This window comes from Notamacropus eugenii, chromosome 2 (genome assembly GCF_028372415.1).
Source record: "Notamacropus eugenii isolate mMacEug1 chromosome 2, mMacEug1.pri_v2, whole genome shotgun sequence".
Taxonomy (NCBI): domain Eukaryota; kingdom Metazoa; phylum Chordata; class Mammalia; order Diprotodontia; family Macropodidae; genus Notamacropus; species Notamacropus eugenii.
In genome coordinates, this window is record NC_092873.1 from 234388445 (window position 1) to 234408571 (window position 20127).

Below are 20127 nucleotides of genomic sequence, written 5' to 3' on the forward strand. Positions count from 1 at the left end.
GAAAACTTGGAAGGCTGGTTGTAAAGATCTTTAAATACCAAACAGTATGTTATACACTCCACTACACTGTACATTCATCACTTCTCCTACTGCAACCTTTTGTATAGGTCTTTATCACTCTGTTACCCCAAGCTCCTCTCCAGAGCTATGTAAAAGATATAAAAGAGAGTAAAAGATAGTAAAAAGATGTAAAAGATTCCTTTTCCCTTTTTTAAGATCTCTTTGGGATACAGACCCAGCAGGGGTATTGCTGGGTCAAACAAAGGATATGCATATTTTATGGCCCTTTAAACACAATATCAAATTGTTCTCCAGAGTGGTTGGATCAGCTCACAGGTCCACCAACAATGAATTAGTGTTTCCACTGTCCCACATCATCTCCTAGGATAAGTCCTTCAAATCACAACTCACCACCCTGTTCCTAATTCCTCTAATTAGAGGGTTCAAAGGTGGAGCACCAAAACTCCTACCCATACTCCCAGGGCTCCTTGCTCCATCATCCCTCTTCTTGCCTCCATTTTGTATATTGTCCTGATGTGGCAGTCCTCCTCCAGAAAGAAGGACAAACAACAACCTGTAAGTAGTAGAAACTGCCCCACCTCCTCCTTTCCCTTTTCCTTTCCTTCCCCTCTCCTTCCCATTTGTCCTTGCCTTTTCCTTTCCTCCCCCTTCCCCTTTCTTCTCTTCCTTTCCTTCTCCTTTCTCATTTTCTTTTTTCCTTTTCCTTCCTTTCCCCTCCCTTTTTCTTGCCTTCCTTTCCTCTCCCTCTGTCTATACAGGGTATTATACCCTTATCTTCCAGTAAGATACCAAAACAAGTGCAATGAGGAGAAAGGAAGCTGGCATCCCAGCAACCTCGAAAGTGTTTAAGAGATTAGATTTCCTATACTTATATCACTCTGTCCTTGATGATGCAAGAATTGGGCCCTACACCCACGAAGTCCTCCCTTGGGTCCAAAAGACCACTCAGAATGAATGTAAAAAACTGAATCTGTTTTGGCCAGAAACCCTGAGGCTACTCCCCCTCCTAGATTGATTTTTTGACAATATGAACAGAGACCTTTCTTTACTTCAAAAGAGAGGAGTAAAGTATAGGAAAACATGAAAACTGGGAAGGCAGGCTGCAAAGGGCTTTGAATACCAAACAATATTTGATATTTTATACACTCTACTACACTGTACATTGATCACTTCTATTGTCACCTACTGTATAGATCTTTATCACCCTCTTAGCCAAGTTCAAGTCCTGAGGTATGTAAAAGGAAAGATACTATTTCTTTCCCCATTTTGAAGATCTCTTTGGGATAGAGACCTAGTGGGTATATTTCTGGGTCAAAGGGTATGCACATTTCTGTGGCCCTTTGAACATAGTACCAAATTGTTCTCCAGAATGGTTGGATCAGCTCACCGCTCCACCAACAATGAATTAATGTGTCAACTCTGCCATATCCTCTCCTAGGATAAATCCATCAAATCAAAAGTCACCACCATGTTCTTAATTCCTCTAATTAGAGGGTTCAAAGGTGGAGTACCAAAACTCCTACCCATACTCCCAGGGCTCCTTGCTCCATCATCCCTCTTCTTGCCTCCATTTTATATATTGTCCTGATGTGACAGTCCTCTTCCAGAAAGAAGGACAAACAACAACCTGTCATTAGTACACACTGCCTCACCTCCTCCTTTCCCTTTTCCTTTCCTTCCCCTGTCCTTCCCATTTGTCCTTGACTTTTCCTTTCCTTCCCCTTCCCCTTTCTTCTCTTCCTTTCCTTCTCCTTTCCCTTTTTCTTTTTTCCTTTTTCTTCCGTTCCCCTCCCTTTTTCTTGCCTTCCTTTCCTCTCCCTCTTTCTACGGAGGGTTTTATATCCTTACCTTCCAGTAAGATACCAAAACAAGGACAATGAGGAGAAGGGAAACTGGCATCCCAGTAACCTGGAAAGTGTTGAACAGATTAGATTTTCTCCACTTATATCACTCTGTCCTTGATGATGCAATAATTGGGCCCCACCCAAGCCTCCATCACCACCAACTTGTGTCCAGAGGACCACTCAGAATGAATGTAAGAAACAACTGTATCTGTTTTGGCCAGAAACCCTGAAGTTCTGTCCCTCCTAGATTGTTTTTTTGATAGTATAAAAAGAGACCTTTCTTTACTTCAAAACAGAGGAGTAAAGTGTAAGAAGACATGAAAACTAGGAAGGCAGGCTCTGAAGGGCTTTGAATACCAAACAATATTTGATATTTTATACACTCTACTACACTGTACATTGATCACTTCTCTTGTCACCTGTTGTATAGATCTTTATCACCCTCTTCGCCAAGTTCCTGACCTGAGGTATGTAAATGGAAAGATACTATTTCTTTCCCCAATTTGAAGATGTCATTGGGATGGAGACCTAGTGGGTATATTTCTGGGTCAAAGGGTATGCACTTTTCTGTGGCCCTTTGAACATAGTACCAAATTGTTCTCCAGAATGGTTGGATCAGCTCACAGCTCCACCAACAATGAATTAGTGTGCCAGCTCTCCCATATCATCTCTAACATTTATCATTTTGCTCTTTTACCACATTAGCCAATCTGATAAGTGTGATGTGGTACCTCAGAGCTCTTTTAATCTACATCTCTAAGAAATAGTGATTTAGAGCATTTTTTCATATGACTATAGATACTCTAATTTCTTCCTCTGAAAACTGCAGGTTTATATTCTTTGACCATTTATTAATTGAGGAAACAACCCCCTCATTTTTCTAAAACAAACATAATGGAACCTCTGTGCTAAATGACTGACTATACCATTCCTTCACCTTTAATAATTCTATCAATAAATAACCTTGAATACTATGTTGCATTACTGAATGACATAGGAAGAGATAGTAAAAGCCAACAATAAAACAGAGATACAGATGTTAATAATAGCATATGGTGCTTTCAAGTTGACAAAGCACTGAATAGATATTATTTCATTTGATCCCCGTAATTCTATCATGTAGATGTTACCATTACACTCCTTCTACAAATGATGTAACTGAGACTGAATCCAACTGTATAGCCTCAGTCATTCCTGCAAAGGACTTTGCTCCCATAATCTTGAACTTCTGTCCCTTCCAGCTGCACCTTGAATCTGATGCCTTGTCTGCTTCAAACTCTAAAGAACAAGATGGAGTGCCCAGGAGAAGTCCATCACATCTAAACTCACCACCATGTTCCTAATTCCTCTAATTGGCGAGTTCAGAGGTGGAGCAACAAAGCTTCAAAATTCCTTCCTTTAGAGAGGGCAGAAATTGGTCTTTCCTATCACTCCACCTTACATCTGACGCCCTGCCTGGTTCCAGTTCCAAGGAATGCCCTCTACCTATACTCCCTGATGTCCTGCTCCACCCCCCTTTCCTGCCTCCTTTTGTGTATTGTACCCCTCTTTAAATGGGGGCCACCTCCAGTCATTCCAATCTCTATCTTGTCCAGAAATTCTGGCCTCTTCCCCTCTCAGATTGTTGGGGTTGTTATGCGTTAATTAGATAAAAGGGGACACTCCTTGGCTCATTTCTCAACTCATCTTAGTCACTCAATGGGCCTTGCCTCAGTCAAGCTGAGACCTAGTAAAGACCTTAGTTTCAAAAAGCTAAGGTCTCCCACTGCATCCAAAGCCATCTCTAGTCATCCTGACTGTCTATCTCTTATCTATGTAGTCATACTAAATGTCTTGACACAGGGCCCAGATGGCTCCTAAGGAGAAAGTAAGGCTGATGACTTTTCACAGCCCTCCCTCACTGAAATCCAATTCACTGGCAACTCATAGCATCATCTTCCTGATGTGACAGTCCTCTTCCAGAAGGAAGGACAAACAACATTCTGTGAGTAATACAAACTGCCCCAGTGGAGACACAACTGGCCACTTCCAATCTGGGGGTGCAGCTTCTTCCTTCTTCTTTCCTTGTCATCTGTCCCCTTTCCGTTCCCCTTTTTTCTTTCATTTCCATTCCAAAATTCCTTTCCTCTTTTCACTTTTTACTTTCATTCATCCCCTTCCTTTCCTTTCCTCTCATTTTCCTTTCCCCTTTCCTTCTCCTCCTTCCTGTTCCCTTTCTCTCCCTCTGTCCCTTACCTTTGGCTACAATGCACAAAGCAAAGGAAATTGGGAGAACGGAAACTGGTATCCTTGACAGCTGAAAGGTCTTCACAGGCTAGATCTGTTTTTGAAGACCAGGCTTTATACCCACTGTCATTTCCTAGCGCTTCTCTTTCCTGGGGATTGGTTGAACCTTGACAACAACTTAGGGTGAATGTGAATAGCAAATCAAGTACTATCCCCCATGAAGCAATTTCTGGTAATGAAAATACTCTCTGCTTCCTCAAGTTGTCTGAGATCACATCAGAGGTTTCCTTTTTCTGCATCCAAGCGCTGTAAGTAGGAGACACGTGTTCCAGTGATTATGCCTTGACATTGTTATGTCTCGTCCTCAGAAGTAGTAACTGTAAGCGTATCTCTTCTCTCCTGTTTTCCTCCATCGGGTGCTGTAACATCTCTTCTCCTCTCTGCAGAACTTCCTCAATCTGGGCCTTCTCCTCATCCAACTGAGAATGGAAAGAGAAAAACAAGTCAATATTTCACTTGGATATCTCTCGAGCAATGTATATTTCTTTACTAGAAAGAACATATCCATCATGATGAATTTCTGTAAACGAATATCCCATTAAAAATTTAAAATAAGTACATTAAAATTATAGCATTTACATTTAATAGATTTGGACATGTATAGTCTGTCAGATTGCTTGCTGTCTTCGGGAGAAGGGAAAAATTGGAATTAAAAATCATAAAAAAATGAATGTTGCAAACTGCCTTTACATATAATTGGAAAAAATAAAATACTATTAGGTGGAAAAAAATTCTAACAATTATATTGTTTCCAAAAATGTTTTGAATCCTCTTGGATCTTTTAAAAAATCTCCTGCAATTTCAACAGGGACTCTCCAACGAGTAAACTACCTCTACCAATGTAGGTTATCACCTACTTTCCAAAAGCTATGTGAAACAAGGAAAGTAACTTGCCTAGGATAAAAGATCTAAGTATATGTTAGAGGCAGGACTAGAACCTAGGTCTTCCTAGTTTAGCTGCATCAGCAGTATATCACACTGTCTCTCTAAATTATATGTTAAAATAGCTTACAATTTAAACCATGCTGATCCTTAGTTAATTCTCCTTGAAATTTTAACTCTCTTAGAAGCATTATATAAATCATTTGGCAATTGCTACATTGAAACCCAACGTCAAAAACTCTCACCTTAAAATTCTCCACCACAAATGACATGGTATGGGGGGAAGGGGAGAACACGCACAAGGTTATTGGGGTTAAGTGATTTGCTCAGGGTCACAAAGCTAGCAAGTGTCAAGTGTGTGAGGACAGATTTGAACTCAGATACTCTTGACTCCAGGGCCAGTGCTCTATTCACGTGCTCCACAGCATGATATTTAAGGCATTTATTCACAGAAAAATGAAGTGGATTATACCTTTTCATCTTCATCACTGGGCTTTTCTACAGCCTTCACCAAAGTTTTTAAATCATGCTCTAGTTTGTCTAGGTCCACTGAATGCATAGCAGCCTCAACAGGTTGTGATTTCACAGAAATTGTCTTTGAGAAAAGCTCTTGGTCGATCAACATCTACAGAAGAGAGCAAAAAAGAAAGCATAGCTAAGGACAGGTGAACCAAAAACAGAACATGACTCCAAGTAAGTCCAATGACTACAGTAGAGGAAAGAAGCAAATGAGGTAAAACCAGATTTCAATAAGCAAGACAACTGTAAAATAGGCAGAAATGAAAAGGAAAAAAAATTAATTTGCCAATCAGGTCAAGCAGAGATTCCTCATCATTTCTTTGTACTTTCGCATATTGGGAGATCTTTTCAAAGCTATAGTGACTTCAACTCCATTCAGGTTTCATGAGATTACACATCAAGAGGTGACACAAAGCCATATATTGGGTGACAAGACAGCAAAGACAATAACTCCTTGGCATGAAGTCGTGTCAGATACTAAAAACGAAATCTCTCTAACACTGTGTTTTAATGCTTGGTACAAGATCTTTAATAGTTACAAAAATTCCTTTTAGCCTTCTTAAAAATAGAACTGACTGGAATTATTTCCCCAAAACACTAGCTTGAGACTTTCCTGATTATGTAAATGAAGTTATAGGATTTTTGAAAGAGAAGACTTTGCCTGAAAATGCCATTTACCTAAAATCTCTCTGAAGGTTTTGCTTCACTTGAAGTTTTTGTGTGTCAGAATATTGTTAAAATTATATATATATATGTATATATACATATATAAAGATAGATATATGTCTAATTGATGGCTGAAGTATCGTATAAGAAGTGAGCACTGAATATTTCTTCAGAGAAGAATTATATGAGAGGTAACATACTTTTTCAATATATTTCTCTAAATGAAACCTTTTCTTCTACTAGTAAGGAAAGAATAAATGAAATAATGCATCTGTGGGAATATCTCACATTTTTTCCCTATTCCCTTCTAGCAGTCTCTTTGCCTTTTGGGTCCTGTTCCTTTACCTAGTAAAAGGATTCCACTGACCCTATTGTTAAACAGAAAATAAAAACAAAAGGTAAATTTCTGTGTTAGGCCTGCCTACACTATTTATATAAATTAAATCAAGTTCTTTATTTCAGTAAGGTAAATTCAATAAAGTTCTTCACTTCAGCAGAAGCAGGAAGAGTGAATGTGTCCCTATACACACAGAGTTTATGAAGTCACCATCACAAGATTAATTCTTTCCTTGTGGCTTCTTCATGGGAACCAGTATCTTACAGTGTTTCAAGAACTGGAAGAAGGTATTCCCAGAGTAGTTAAAAGCATAAACAAACACAATGAGGAAGAAAGAGCAGGGGTTCCTAACAATTTTTATGCAACGGACCCCTTTTCTAATTCAGGTCTTCATCATAAAATAAAATACAGATAAATCCATTTTATTGGCTAAGTTATCAAGATACTAACAAAACAAGTTTGTGAACCCCAGGCTAAGAACTCTAGATTTAAAGGAAAAATACCAAGCATTTTAGCCTGGAGTGGGTATGAAGTAATGGAAAGCAAACAGAATGAAATATAAAGTTAGACAGGTAAATTTTAATCCAGTGGTGAAGAGCCTTAAACAACAGGCTTTGAATTTATTCAGGAGGCAAAAAGGAATCAGTTAGTATTTTTGAAGCTATGGAGTTACATGATCAGATGGGTGCACTAGTAAGGTTCATCTAATATAGACGTTTTAGTTAACCAAGAGAGAATAGATACTAGGAAGAACAGACTGAATCAGAGGATAATGCAAGAATCAATTGAGGCTAAAAGGTGACAGTGGTAAAAACTCAGGTGGTGAAGGCAGCAGAAATGGTAAATACAGAACTGAGTGAAAAGATACTATATTTGGAGAATGCAATATGATGTGACTTGTTACATAAGACAATTGATATGACTTGATGGTTTATGAACTATAAGGAGATATGGGATAGAGTTTCAACAAATATGAATAAATAATCATGAGGGAGGTTATTTGTAAGAATAGGGATGGCATAGCCAGAAATGAGGAAATCAAGAAGGGGAGCTGGTCAAAATGAAAGATAATACATTCAGTTCTAGAAACAATGATCTTGAGGTATCTGTGATACATTCAGTTAGAGCTTATCCAAGTACAGGGCTAAAAAAGTGAGTAATAGCAGAAGAGCACGAAAAGAATTCTTAAGTGCTACCAAATTTGAAAGCTATCCATATAGACATCATACTTGAAGTTACAAAAACTGATGAGATCAAAAAGAGCTGAAACAGGTAAAGAAAATATGGCCAAACACACCTAGGGACATGGACAGCTCTAATTAAGAAGCATGGCAAGAAGAGGAAAACAAAGAGAAAAGAAGGGTTAAGGAGGTAGTATATCTCTGTTTTACATGAAGTACTCACGTTAGCACTTTTGATGTGTTGTGACACTTTTTCAAAGTTCCTATTTAATTCAGCTAACTTAGGCTCCACCAGCTCACTGCTTGCCAAGCCCCGGGCCCTCATCAGTACGATGGCTTGCTCAGAACATTTTCGACTTGTAGGTTAACATCATCCAGTTCAGATGTTAATCGCTAAACACATAGAAACACAAAATTATCATTAAGTACAAGAAACAATGAAGCATAACCCAATTAAAATATGGATTTGACGCTATTCAAAAGGGAAGATATCACAAATATGTTAAATGTCTATCTAAATAAAACACTGGCAGTATATTTAATTGAATTAACGAATCTAAATAGAGGTAGTAGAGGTGGAAGGGGAGGAGAAAATTGGGTTATGGGGTTGGGGCTTTTCAAATCCTTCCCAGATGACTTGTATCACCTCTGCATCTCTCACTAAAATTAAAATTCAAAAACAAAAAATAGAATAATACAGTGTTTATATGAAAAGCAAGATTCTGAGCCCTAAGAAATACAGTATATATTACAAATGCCATCTTAGGCATACTTACTTTCACAGTTTCTTCACTTTTATTTACAGGCTTCTTTTCAATCTCATCCAACAGAGCTTCAGCTTGGTAAAGCCAAGTACTTACATGAGCAACATTTCCATCAAATATCTCCAGCTGGTTCTGATGGTTCTGAAAATATATACGTATGTACATACTTTTTAAACAATCACATTAAGTATTCTATGAGATTGACATTTAGAAAGATTTGAATGATCATGACTAGACAGAATTGGACCCTGTGAGTATTAGTTAGGAGAATTGAAGGCTCTAGGTAAGAAGAATGTCTCTAAAACTTAGAATTATTTCAAAGAGTAGTATTTTTCCCTCTTCTAGATGCTGATAAAGGAATTCCTCTATAATCATTTGTGGGGAATGCTATAGAAAAGAAGTATCTACATATGTGTATGTGTGTGTGTGTGTGTTGAAATAAATGACCTCTAAAGTTCACTCAAGCTCTAATATCAAATTATCAGAGAAAGGAGTTTTTAAAGAAAAAAAGCAAAGTAATAGAATTGAAAAAAAAATTATGTTGACATGATGTAAAATAAAGATGATAATAATAAAACCTGCTTGTGCACAAACACGGACAGATGTATGTAGACATAATCAAAGTTGATGAGAATAGGTCCAGTCCCTCATTGTAATATTCATTCTCCCATTACCTGTTCAACAATCAGAGTTGAACTCTGGAACACCCCCTTTTCCAGGGCTATATAAACCTTGAGCCCAATGAGCCCTTGAAGGTCTTCGGCATTTGAGAGTGCCACTGACCTCTTCTATTAAAATACTAGCATTGTTAGTAATATGATTAATTACTCAGAAATTATATTTCTCAAACTTTTTAAACTCTGCACTAGTGATAAGAAGTGAAAGAATTCCAGTTATGGGGGAAAGTCAATAAAAATGCCCTGAGAGCTCGGGACATAGAGTCTTGTGCAAGGTTAAGAGGTGCCAGTATCACTGGATCTGAGTATGAGAGCTGATGACAGTGTATTTGTTATTAATAACGTTTCAGAGTGCATACATGTTCAGACCATAACCTAGACACTATACTTTTAAATTTAGAGAGATAAATTGATAAGAAAATGTACCCAAACGCTTTCAAAGTGAGAACTAGTGCCATGTTTTTGCTTAAGGGCTCAGGCTTACACTTGCTGCTGCTGTCCTCATCTGGCATTACATGATACCTCTTGTTAGAGGACCTTCAGGCTACTGGGGGCTGCTGCTAGCCTTGCTGAATATTAAGGTGTATATCTGGCATAGGGCATGCATGCTCGTGCATACACACACGCACGCACACACACACACTATAGGGTTCTTGGTTTCCACCAAATTCAAAGCACCCTCTACTCACATATAACAATCAGGGTTTAAGTATACAACTTCCTGAACTTTGGAAAGAATTTCCATTTGTTTGTAATATAACAACATGGGGACTAAAACATAGGATCGTAGATTTAGAACTAGAAGGGGCTTTAAATTTCATCTCTTTCAATCTCCTCATTTTACAGATAAAGAAACTGAGGTCCAAAGATGTTAAAGGACTTGACCAAAGTCCTACAAGCAATAAGTGACTCAAAGGTGATACTGGAAAATAGTCCAGAAATCTCTCAGAAGTGCTGGTGGCACCAGTATAGCACCACCAAATACCTCATGCCCCCATAACTAAAACTAGCACTCTCTTTCCAACCCTGGCAGAAAAATTCACAGTAAACATACTTGCAAGGAAGATAAGTATTAATTTTAAATGATTTTTTTTAAAAAACTGAGTTGGCTGGATGCTGGAGGCTACCATAAGGTGGCAGCCTAACCTCTTTAAGGATTGTGGTCACTCTTGGACAAAATGTTTAGAAATAAAAGATGACATACAGCATGAAATAAGACATTGCTTAGGTCAATAGGACTTTTAGTTTGTATAATTTTCCCTTCTGCTGAAGTCAATGAACTGCAGGAAGTGCCAGGTACTAATTGCTTGACCCAGGATACTGTAGATTTTCCTGAAGACAGTCATCAGGGAGAAAGAGGAAGAGTTCACAATTCATCTGAGGAACTTTGGCTCATCTTTCTTGGCTAATTCCTCTTTGCTCCATTAGTGTAGATGAATGCTGATGAGATGAAACTTGGGCCATCCCTAAGCAGTTAGCCCTTCATATCTTTCTAGGGACCTAGAAACAATTTGCTGTGGTTAAGGGGTGAGATTGAGGTAAATTCTCTAGCCATATTTGGGTCTTTCAAAGAAGGCATCTGGTCTAATACATATCTTAAATCAGATCAAGAAAAAAAGTTGGCATTTCCAAGTATTTAAGAATTAGTTACCTAGAAGAAACAAACTGAGCTGTCAAGTTCAGTGTTGTTTTAGTTTGTGTAATTGTGAGTATTGTATAATTTATTTTGTATAATTATGAGTGTTGCTCATACAAGAATTTTTACCTCTCCTCTATTGCCTTGATGGCATTCTGATATACCACCACTGGTAAAAGACTGAATGTAAAAGGTACAAATCATGTAAATTAAAGCATTGCATTTTTGATATATTGGATAGAGAGCCAATAAGATCTGGGTTCACATCCTACCTCTGACTCTTACTATGTGGTTCTAGAAAAATCATTTAAACTCTCAGTTTTCCCAATTTTTTAAACCTAAGTCTTTTATTAGACTGTAAGTTGCCCATAAAATGCCAACTTGCATTGATAGATTATCAGTGTGTGTGCCAGAAGACCACACCAAGAATTTCTTATATCCATTATATTATACACACGCACATGCACACAGACACACACACACACACACACCCCCTAAATCTCCAAAAATCACTTGCAGCATGGTATAATGGATAAAATATTGGGCTTGAAGTTAGGAAGGTCTGAATTCACATCCTTCTTCTGGCACTACAAGTTCTGTAATCCTGGGCAAATCGCTTCGTTTTTATGTACCTCAGGAAATTCTCTTGCAATCTGTCTTAATGGAGGGAATTCCCATGCTAGGAACTTCTCACAATGGCTAGATTTGTCCCTCATTTGTTCCCCTGACATCTTCATAAACTGTTTTCCTTTAAGCAATTGACACAGAAGAGAAACAAATGAGGCTGTCAATGAACCCCAAATGGAATCTCAGTTATTAACATTTTCTACAACTGGATGCACAGTGATGTGATTTCCCAATTCATTTTGAAAGCTAGTAGAGCCACAAAGGCCTACACTAATAAAGATAGATAAAAACATTGATTAAGCACTTCTTATGTACCACATACTAGACTAAATACTGGTATACAAATAGACACAAACAAGACAGGCCTCTACTCAAGGAACTTACATTCTAATTCAGGAAGAAAAGCTGTAAAGGGAAGTTGAATGGCAAGTTGGTGGAGCCATCTAAGGAGTGGTATGGTGGTCTGACGCCCTGTAAGATTAAATAAAAGTGCCCCTATCAGAGCCCAGTATTCCAGGGTGGAATCTAAAGGTGGACAGGGGAGAGACAGTGATGACAACCACAGTTCAGGTAGCAGGCTATGAAGATGGCTGAGAAGTAACAAGAAAGAACACATTATACTATTAAGACGAATGACTCTTTAAGGAACTAGTGAATGGAGCCCAGTATTTTTCATACCTCACATTTCACACCAAATGCCCCATTTTCTTGGAATTGCTTCCAAATGCAGAAAGTGGATATGCTAATCAATCAACAAACCATTATTAAATGCCTATTATGAACAAACTGCTGGCAATGCAAAGACAGCAAAAAACACTAACTACTTTTAAGGAGTTTACATCCTATCTATAATGTTGGGAATTATTTATAGATGCAACAAGATGCACAATAAAGAGAGCTGGCTTTGTAATTAGAGGACCTAGCTATATTCAAATCCCAGCTCTACCACTTGCTTCCCTTGTGGGACCGTAGCAAACCACTTGATTTGCTGTAATTCATTTTCTTCATTTGTAAAAAAGAGGTTGACGATGACTTCCAACCCTAAATTTATGATCCTATGTTCAAAATTTTATTTTCACTTCATAGTAGTATAAAGGTAAGCTTGAAGACTTTTGGGCCTTTGCTGCTATATATCCATAGAAAAGTCTACGTAGAACAGGTAAAGGAAAAGAGGACTTTACCCTGCACCCTCCATTGCCAACATTATCTCTGTCCATCCATTCCTCTCCCCACCCCCAGTCTTTTTCAGCTCATCTACATGGAAGAGCAGAAGAAGATTTTGAGATGGGAAACAAGAGAACCTTGGAATCTCAGAGACTCTAAGAATTATTGGGGAGCATCTCCAAGTGAATGACTAGGTACAATCTAACCTTCAAAAAATAAAATCAAAAGGCATACGGAATGCTTTTTGTAAAGTAAACTAGACAGTCCAACATAGAGATCCATGTCCCTGGACAAAGAACTGAGTTGAAGAGAGAGATTTGAGTCTATCTGGCTAAGAGTTCTTTTGTTTTTGCTCTAGGGAGCTTGGCGCCTTGAGCAAAAAAAAAATTCTTAGTGGAAATGACAAAAGCAAGAGTCAAGAACAGGAAGAGAAGAAGACATGAAAAAGCAGGAAAGTTTCTTCTAGAGAAGACTTTTACTAGTCATGTGGCTGAGTCAAGGTCTTCTGCTTTTTTTCCTTAAAAAGCACTATTATTAACATGTTATTCTGTATAATCTTTATTTCCAAATATATTCCTCACACTGGACTGCCTAGGAAGCTCGTTGTAGCTATAAAGAATGAAAAAGAAAAACAAATTCTGACAAGCCACCAACCAACATCAGTTGTGTCTGACAATCTCCACCTGCATAGTACCAGTGCCTACACCTCAGCAAAGAGAGGTAGGTCCATTTTCCCAACCGCATTTAGTTTCCTGTGATTGTTCTTCAGATTTACGTTGTTTTCATCATTGTAAATGCTGGCACTTTGGAAGTAGGATTTTGTTCATTTATTGCATTTATAGCCTACCACCTAGTACAGAACCTAGAACATACCAGGCTCTTAATTCATGATTCTTGATTCCTTAATTATATTGGTTCCTTATTTCTGCACCATTTCATGATGCAGTTTATTATGGGAATTTTGGATTGTCTTTTATTATTCAGGACTTGGGGCCATTCCTCCTGCCAATTTTGATTCACTTACAAGAGTGTTAATGTTAAACTCACCTAACCAAAATCTGACTCATGGAACAATAACATGAAGGGAAGGCCAAGGACATTTCACCTAACTGAGAGGTTGCTAAGTTGACCAAAACCTGTCCCATGGGATGCAAAAATTTACTTAAAGACTTGGACATTCCAATGTACAACACTCAACTGTCGCTGACTCCTTGACGACATGTAAATCTTCCCCTTCAATCAGTCTGTTTGTATATCCTCTAAATGTAGTTTAATCTGTAATCTGACTTAGTTTACCTACTGAGTTTGTTTGATGAGGCTTATTCAGAGGATGTATGAGATTATGACGTTACTCGTCTACATTTGTTCAACTTTTATGACACTGAAGTAAATATGGGTTTATAGATTTATCTCCTCTTTAACTTTAATGGCTTAAGAGGCATGTACAAAACTGTAATACATAAAAGAATTATTTCTTTGCCAGTCTGACAAAATTTGTCTAGAAGAGGGCTTGGGAAAGTATTAAAAGGAGCTCAGATTTTCTGTGGGGTCTGAACTTATGCTTAATAATAAAACCTAGGCATCCCTCAACACCAAAAGAATTCGAGCAACCCATGTGCACTTTTATCTAGCTTCCTTATTCAAAGGCAGCCTGGATTCGGCATACCCTACATTGGTATATTGCTCTCTTTGCCCATTTGACTATAAAACATGGTAAGTAATCGAGTGCAGAGCTGTTTTCTTCTCCTTAAGAACCTGAGTTGAACTAGTTTAGACTGTTTGCATCCAACTTAAAGTCAGGCAAACTGGGCTTACTGACCTGCCATATGACCTTGGACAGCACTTTGTACCTCTTTAAAGCTCATTTTCCTTACTTGTCAAATGAAAATTATAATACTTTCACGGATCATCCACAAAACTTATACAACTCCCAAAGTTACATCTGAACCCTCTCCTTTCTTTTCTCTCTCTCTTCTCCTCTTTCTATATTGCCTTCATGATATGAACCCCAAATCTATACATCTAACACTAATGTCCTCCTTACACTCCACTCTCACATCATCAACTACCGACTATGTATCTCCTTGTGGAGAATGTTCTATAGATATCTCAAATTCTTCATGTCCAAAATGGAACTGATATTTTCATTGTAGCTTATGTCTACTCCAGATTTCCCTATTTCTGTCACCATCCTTCTAGTCACTCCAAAGATTACAACCTCACAGTCATCTTTAATTCCACCTTCTTCCTCACCTCCATACCTGATTAGTTGCCAAATTTCATCAATTTTGCCTCTACAGAATCTATCAGACTCATCCCCTTTTCCCTACTCACATAGCTACCGCCCAAGGTCAAAACACCAAAAACTCTTGCCGAAACTACTATGATAGATTAGTATTTGCTCTCTCTATTTCAAGTCTCTCCCATCTCCATTCCAATTTCCATAAGAATACCAAAAATCTATCCCTGAATTACAGGATGCACCATGTTTCTTTCTTATTATATAAACTCCACAAAGTCCTTCGTCATATAAAGCCTTGTATAGTTTAATCTACTTTTTCAACCTTATTATGCATTACTCTCCTCTATAGGGTCTAAACTTGCTACTGTTCCCATATCCAGGCCTTTGCAAAGATTGTCTCTCAGTGCACTCTCTCCTCACATTTGTTTCTTAGAACCCCTAGTTTCCTTGGAAGCTCAACTCAGATATCCATGCAGTTTTTCCTGATTCCCTCAGCTACTACTACTTCTGTCTAAAATTTACCTTGTATTTGTTACACACACACTTACATGTGTGTTTGCTGCCTCCCACTATAGAAGAGAATCTCCTTAAGGTTAAGGACCATTTCATTTTTGTCTTTGTATTCTCAGCACCCACAAGAGTACTTGGCACATAGTAGGTACAATAAATGCTTGTTGATTTATTGAGTGAACATCTCTTGCATTCACTTCCTTCTTTCTATCTACAAGGCTACCATCTAGTTCTCATTACCTTTCTCCCAGATTACTTTCAGTACTCTATTCATTCCTTCTAATTCTCATATAAAATTCATCCTACACACACACATATCTGTCCATCACACCGTAATTCAAGACTCTTCAGTGCTTCCCTATAGCTTTCAGGATGCTAGAAGTTCCACTGTTTCACTCCTAAAACCCTTCACCATCTGATGAAATCTTTTCTGGCTTAGTTCACATTATTTCTCCTCCAATATTCCATGATACACTTAAACTGGACTACTTGCTGCTCTTTGCACATGATATCCTCCTCTCTTACCCTGTTGTCTTTGCTCAGACTGTCTCCTGTTTTCTTTCTTCACTTCCATCCCTTGCGATCCCTCTTCAGGACTTAGCTCAAACAATGCCTCCTGCATAAAGCCTTTCCTGATGCCCCCAATATTAGTCTTTCCTAATCACAATTTTTAAATATATTTTATATTGACTTATCCATATATATATTGTATGGTTTTTATCTTTGCAATTATACTTTAGCCAAAGTCTGCATCAGTTTTTGTGAGGGATAATCCCATGACATCCATATTCTGATAGGACTCCTGATTGCTTATGAGAATGATGCCTAAATATGTGATTTCGTTAGGTAATTAGAGGACGTGAAGAGAGATGGTCACGGAGGTTAGATATGAACTTTTTAATGGCTGTCTTTAAGAGCTATACAAACTTCATGGAAAGCAGGCCCCCTAATATATACGTTTATTTCCAGTGCTTTTAAACCTGGAGATAGCTGAGAAGTAGCTGCCCTTCAGGGACTCCACTGTCTTTTTGGATTTAACTGAGATTTCTCCTCAGTCAAAGAGTCCATTACTCTTGTTTATTATTGGGCCTATTGTAATTTAGATAAGACCCCCAATTTCTGTTTACTGGTTGCTTGATTTTATGGGTTTACTTGCTGTTCGCAACACATTAGGTTCTTTTCATTAAGCCACTTTTGGTGAAAGGAAGCTGAATCTGGTCATAGTCAGCCAAATATTATGACCCTGTCAGAGAGCAACCAGGGAAACTGGTGTTGATCCTAGCCCTGTCAAAATGGTGTACCATTAGATTGCCCAAATTTGAAATGTGATAGATAGAATTAATTCTAGCCTATACCTCTCTGGGGAGATAGGTGAGAGAAGGCTCAGCTAGAGCCCTCCTTCTCCTCCCCACTAAGATGGAAATTATAGTCTCTTTTGAAGAACAGTGCATCAGATTCCAGGTCAGATAGTCATTCATGCTGCATATGCGCCAGGTGTTCATGTATTATACCAAGGAGAGAGAGAGAGAGAGAGAGAGAGAGAGAGAGAAGTTGAGGGAGGGAGGGAGGAACAGACAGAAAGTTTTCATCTTTGTAAGTCCCTAAGAGCCATATTACATAGGTACCTAATCAATGCTTTTTGACTTAATGAAGGTATGAATACTTGGAATACCTGAGTTACATTGAGATTGTTGTTGTTGAAGAGGATTCTGGGAAGATGGTGAAGTAGATCAGAAAATTTCAAGCTCTCAAGATTTTCCTCCACAAAAGAGGTAAAATTGCACCTCTGAGTGAACATAGAGCCTTGAAAACAAATGAGAGTAGGGGCAGAAATGATTATCCTGGGCGAATCCAAGATCTGAAGAAAAATACTGGAGAAGAATAAATGCCTCTGGGCTAGGGTCAGTTTTAACCAGCCTCAAGCTGCTTAAACAATAAACCCCAAGCCCTGGGGTCAACTGAGGTGGGAGGCTGTTTCCCTCACCTACAGGAACTTTTAACTCTGGGAGAGTAAGGGGAGTTGGGCATCTGACCTGGGGAAGAACTAGGAAACTTCTGCTGATAAGGAATGCCAGCCCCAGCTGTCCTTCAGGGTGCAGCAGGGTCTAGAAGGAACCAGCACACACTGGGTGAGGGCGGAAGCAGTGAGGCAGGGACTCTGTTGGCTGTGGGCACTTACAGAGGCTGGAGGTCTTAGTTTGAGTTCAAGGTGAGAGTGATGAGGTTCAGACTCTGGGAGCGTCCTTGAGCTCCCCTTGAATCTTCCTACTTAATCTGGCCTTTCTTCCTCAAATCTAATCTTCCCATTTGTTCCGGCAGTCTCAGGAAGCCCATGGACTTTTCATTATCATTTCAGGTCTCTGTTGAACTCGCCTCCCTTGATCCCATCAAAACCCCATTCCCATACTGCCCCTATCAAGATCTCTGAATTGCCCCACGTGTTTCCCACCCAAACCCTCCAGTGTCTGATATCTCCTGATAGCCTCCAGCTGTTTCCAGCCTTTGACCCTCCTTGGACTTCTCCTCAAGACCCTTCCTAAACCCCTCCTCCCATCACCCTGGACTACCGGACCACCCCCCCCCACCCCCCCAGATCCCTCCTATACTCTTTTCTGTATTTAAGTCCCACCTTGCCTCCATGAAGGGGCTCAGATTCTGATTAGCTGAGATTCTATCTGGCCCGCTTGTGAATACAAACGTTACAAAAGCTTAGGCTCCTCCAGAGGCAACCCAATTTGGCAAATCCTTAATAAACTTTGTTTTCTTTGGCTTTAAGAAGGCTTGAGTACAATTCATTCGAGCACGACCCGGACCGTCGCTATTTTGGGGTCCCCCATCACCTCTCAACCTCTTCATTTATGGTTCCCTGATCCGGATAAGCTGCTAATCTCAAATCCTTCTGCTCAAACTGGAAGGTACGTAAGGCTCCCCCTCTCTCTATCCCCTACTTGCTCTCCAAGCACCTTGGAAGTGGATTTTCGGACCTGGCTTCGGGTCCCAGTATCAGCAAAGTCTCTGAACTTTCTGGGCGCTAGAGAGTTAGAGACTCAAGTTGTCGGTCCATTGGTTAGGCAGCGGACCTGGGAATTCTCTGGATTTCCTGGGCACAAGGAAATCGGGGAAAGCTCGGTTATTTTTTGTCCTCTTGTTTTTTTCCCAAGGCTTACTTCCATGCCCCCCTTTAAGGGGACTTCCAGTTACAGAGAAAAAAAAAAATGGGTCAAAATCCATCAGTTCCAAGGAATTCGCCTTTGGGCTGTCTTGTACAAAACTGGAACAAATTTAACTGCTCTAAAGACCTTAAAAAGAAAAACTTGGTATTCTTTTGCAACACACTTTGGCCTCAGTATCACCTGAAGGACAATGAAGTGTGGCCCATGTTTGGGACCTTACAATGTAATATCCTTTTAAAATTACAATTATATTGCCTCCAAAAGGGAAAATGGATAGAAATACCTTACGTAAGGGCCTTTGTCGAACTCTCTCAGGACCCCATTCTTAGAACAGATTGTAAGATGCTTGTAGCTAGAGCCGCCCCACAAAAGGGACATGGGGGTGAATTGGACATTTTGGATGACCCCCTGTTTATGGCTCCTAGGGTCTCGGCCTCACTTCTCCCCTATCTCCGTTCCCAACCCCCACTCACTTCCCTACCACGGGGCTTGCTGAGGTGCCTCCCTCTGCAGCCCCTCTGGCTGGGGCAATATTCACTCAGGCCTCAGGCCCGGCTCCCGAGGCATTCTCTGGGGCATCTCCCCCTTTGATCCCTACTCTTCCTCAGGCACCAGCGGATCTTTCCCCTTGCCAGCCAGATCCCCTGGCCCTGCAGCCTAATCCAGTTCAGCAGGCATTCCCCAGCCCCTCCCTCACAAGAAGTGGGACTTCCTATCTTCCTCCACAAGCCCCTGTCCCCACTGGGCCGTCAGGGCTGTTTCCCTTGAGAGAAGTACCTCCCCCACCCAGTGGGACAACCAGGATGGGTGTTCCGTTCTCTCTTTCGGATCTCCCCCAGATTAAAGAGAAACTGGGGAGATACTCGGAAGACCCCCCTAGGTTCACTGAGGGTTTCAGGGACATGTCCCTACAATTTGAACTTCCTTGGGAGGATCTGCATATTCTTTTCTCTGTCTGTTGTACCGTTGAGGAGAAGTGGAGAATTTGGGAACATGCCCAAAAGTTTGGGGATCATATGGCTAGCAATAATCCCATAAAATATCCCCCTAGGAACAGCTGCTGTTCCCGCGAGTGACCCCAGATGGGACTACCAAAAGAGTGAGGACAGGGAAAAGAGAGACTTTATGGTAATTTGCCTGTTAGAAGGCCTAAAAACTGCATTTCAAAAACAAGAAAAATTTTCAAAAAATTAGGGGAATTACTCAGGGATAAAAGGAAAACCCTGCCCTTTTTCAAAACCGGCTAGTAGAAGCTATTAAAAAGCATACAAATTTGGATCCTGACTCAATAAAAGGGGCAGCAATCCTTAGCATGTATTTTATTAATCAGTCTGCCCCAGATATTCGGAGGAAACTACAGAAATTGGCAGTGGGACCCCAAACACCTCAGGCCCAGTTACTGGAGATGGCCTTTGGAGTCTTTAACAACAGAGACCTCATTGCAGCACAGGAAAGAGAACGAAGGAGAAGAGCCAGGGCCAGGGAGAAGGCTCAATTTTTGGCTGCTGCCTTGGCCAGGAAAAGACCCAGGGAGCACCCCTGCAGGGCACCCCCTTGGAGGAAGGCTGGCTGCTTGGGCAGTGGGGAAACCTGCTTTC

The 20127-nt window shown here is 39.9% G+C and overlaps 1 protein-coding gene and 1 long non-coding RNA gene across 2 annotated transcripts; one reads left to right on the forward strand and one right to left on the reverse strand.

The window, feature by feature from the left end:
- The first annotated feature begins 1997 nt into the window (after nucleotides 1–1997).
- On the forward strand, nucleotides 1998–4736 carry LOC140526959 (uncharacterized). The gene is made up of 4 exons (XR_011974621.1): nucleotides 1998–2332; nucleotides 3107–3232; nucleotides 3708–3849; nucleotides 4538–4736. It is a non-coding gene; the product is annotated as an uncharacterized lncRNA (long non-coding RNA).
- On the reverse strand, nucleotides 3849–8895 carry LOC140526958 (utrophin-like). The gene is made up of 4 exons (XM_072643573.1): nucleotides 8513–8895; nucleotides 7960–8129; nucleotides 5506–5658; nucleotides 3849–4570 (listed from the first exon to the last, which is right to left on the reverse strand). Exons 2-4 carry the CDS (start codon nucleotides 8059–8061, stop codon nucleotides 4427–4429), a joined length of 399 nt encoding a protein of 132 aa, XP_072499674.1. The 5' UTR covers nucleotides 8062–8129; nucleotides 8513–8895; the 3' UTR covers nucleotides 3849–4426.
- Between the last annotated feature and the right edge of the window lie 11232 nt (nucleotides 8896–20127).

Excerpts from the sequence above, each read along its gene's own strand:
- LOC140526958 (XM_072643573.1), bottom strand. The coding sequence starts at position 8,061 with ATGAGGGCCCGGGGCTTGGCAAGCAGTGAGCTGGTGGAGCCTAAGTTA. Across the intron at positions 5,659-7,959 it reads AACACATCAAAAGTGCTAAC|ATGTTGATCGACCAAGAGCT; the intron begins GTGAGTACTTCA and ends TCTCTTCTGTAG. Across the intron at positions 4,571-5,505 it reads CCAGTGATGAAGATGAAAAG|TTGGATGAGGAGAAGGCCCA; the intron begins GTATAATCCACT and ends TTCCATTCTCAG.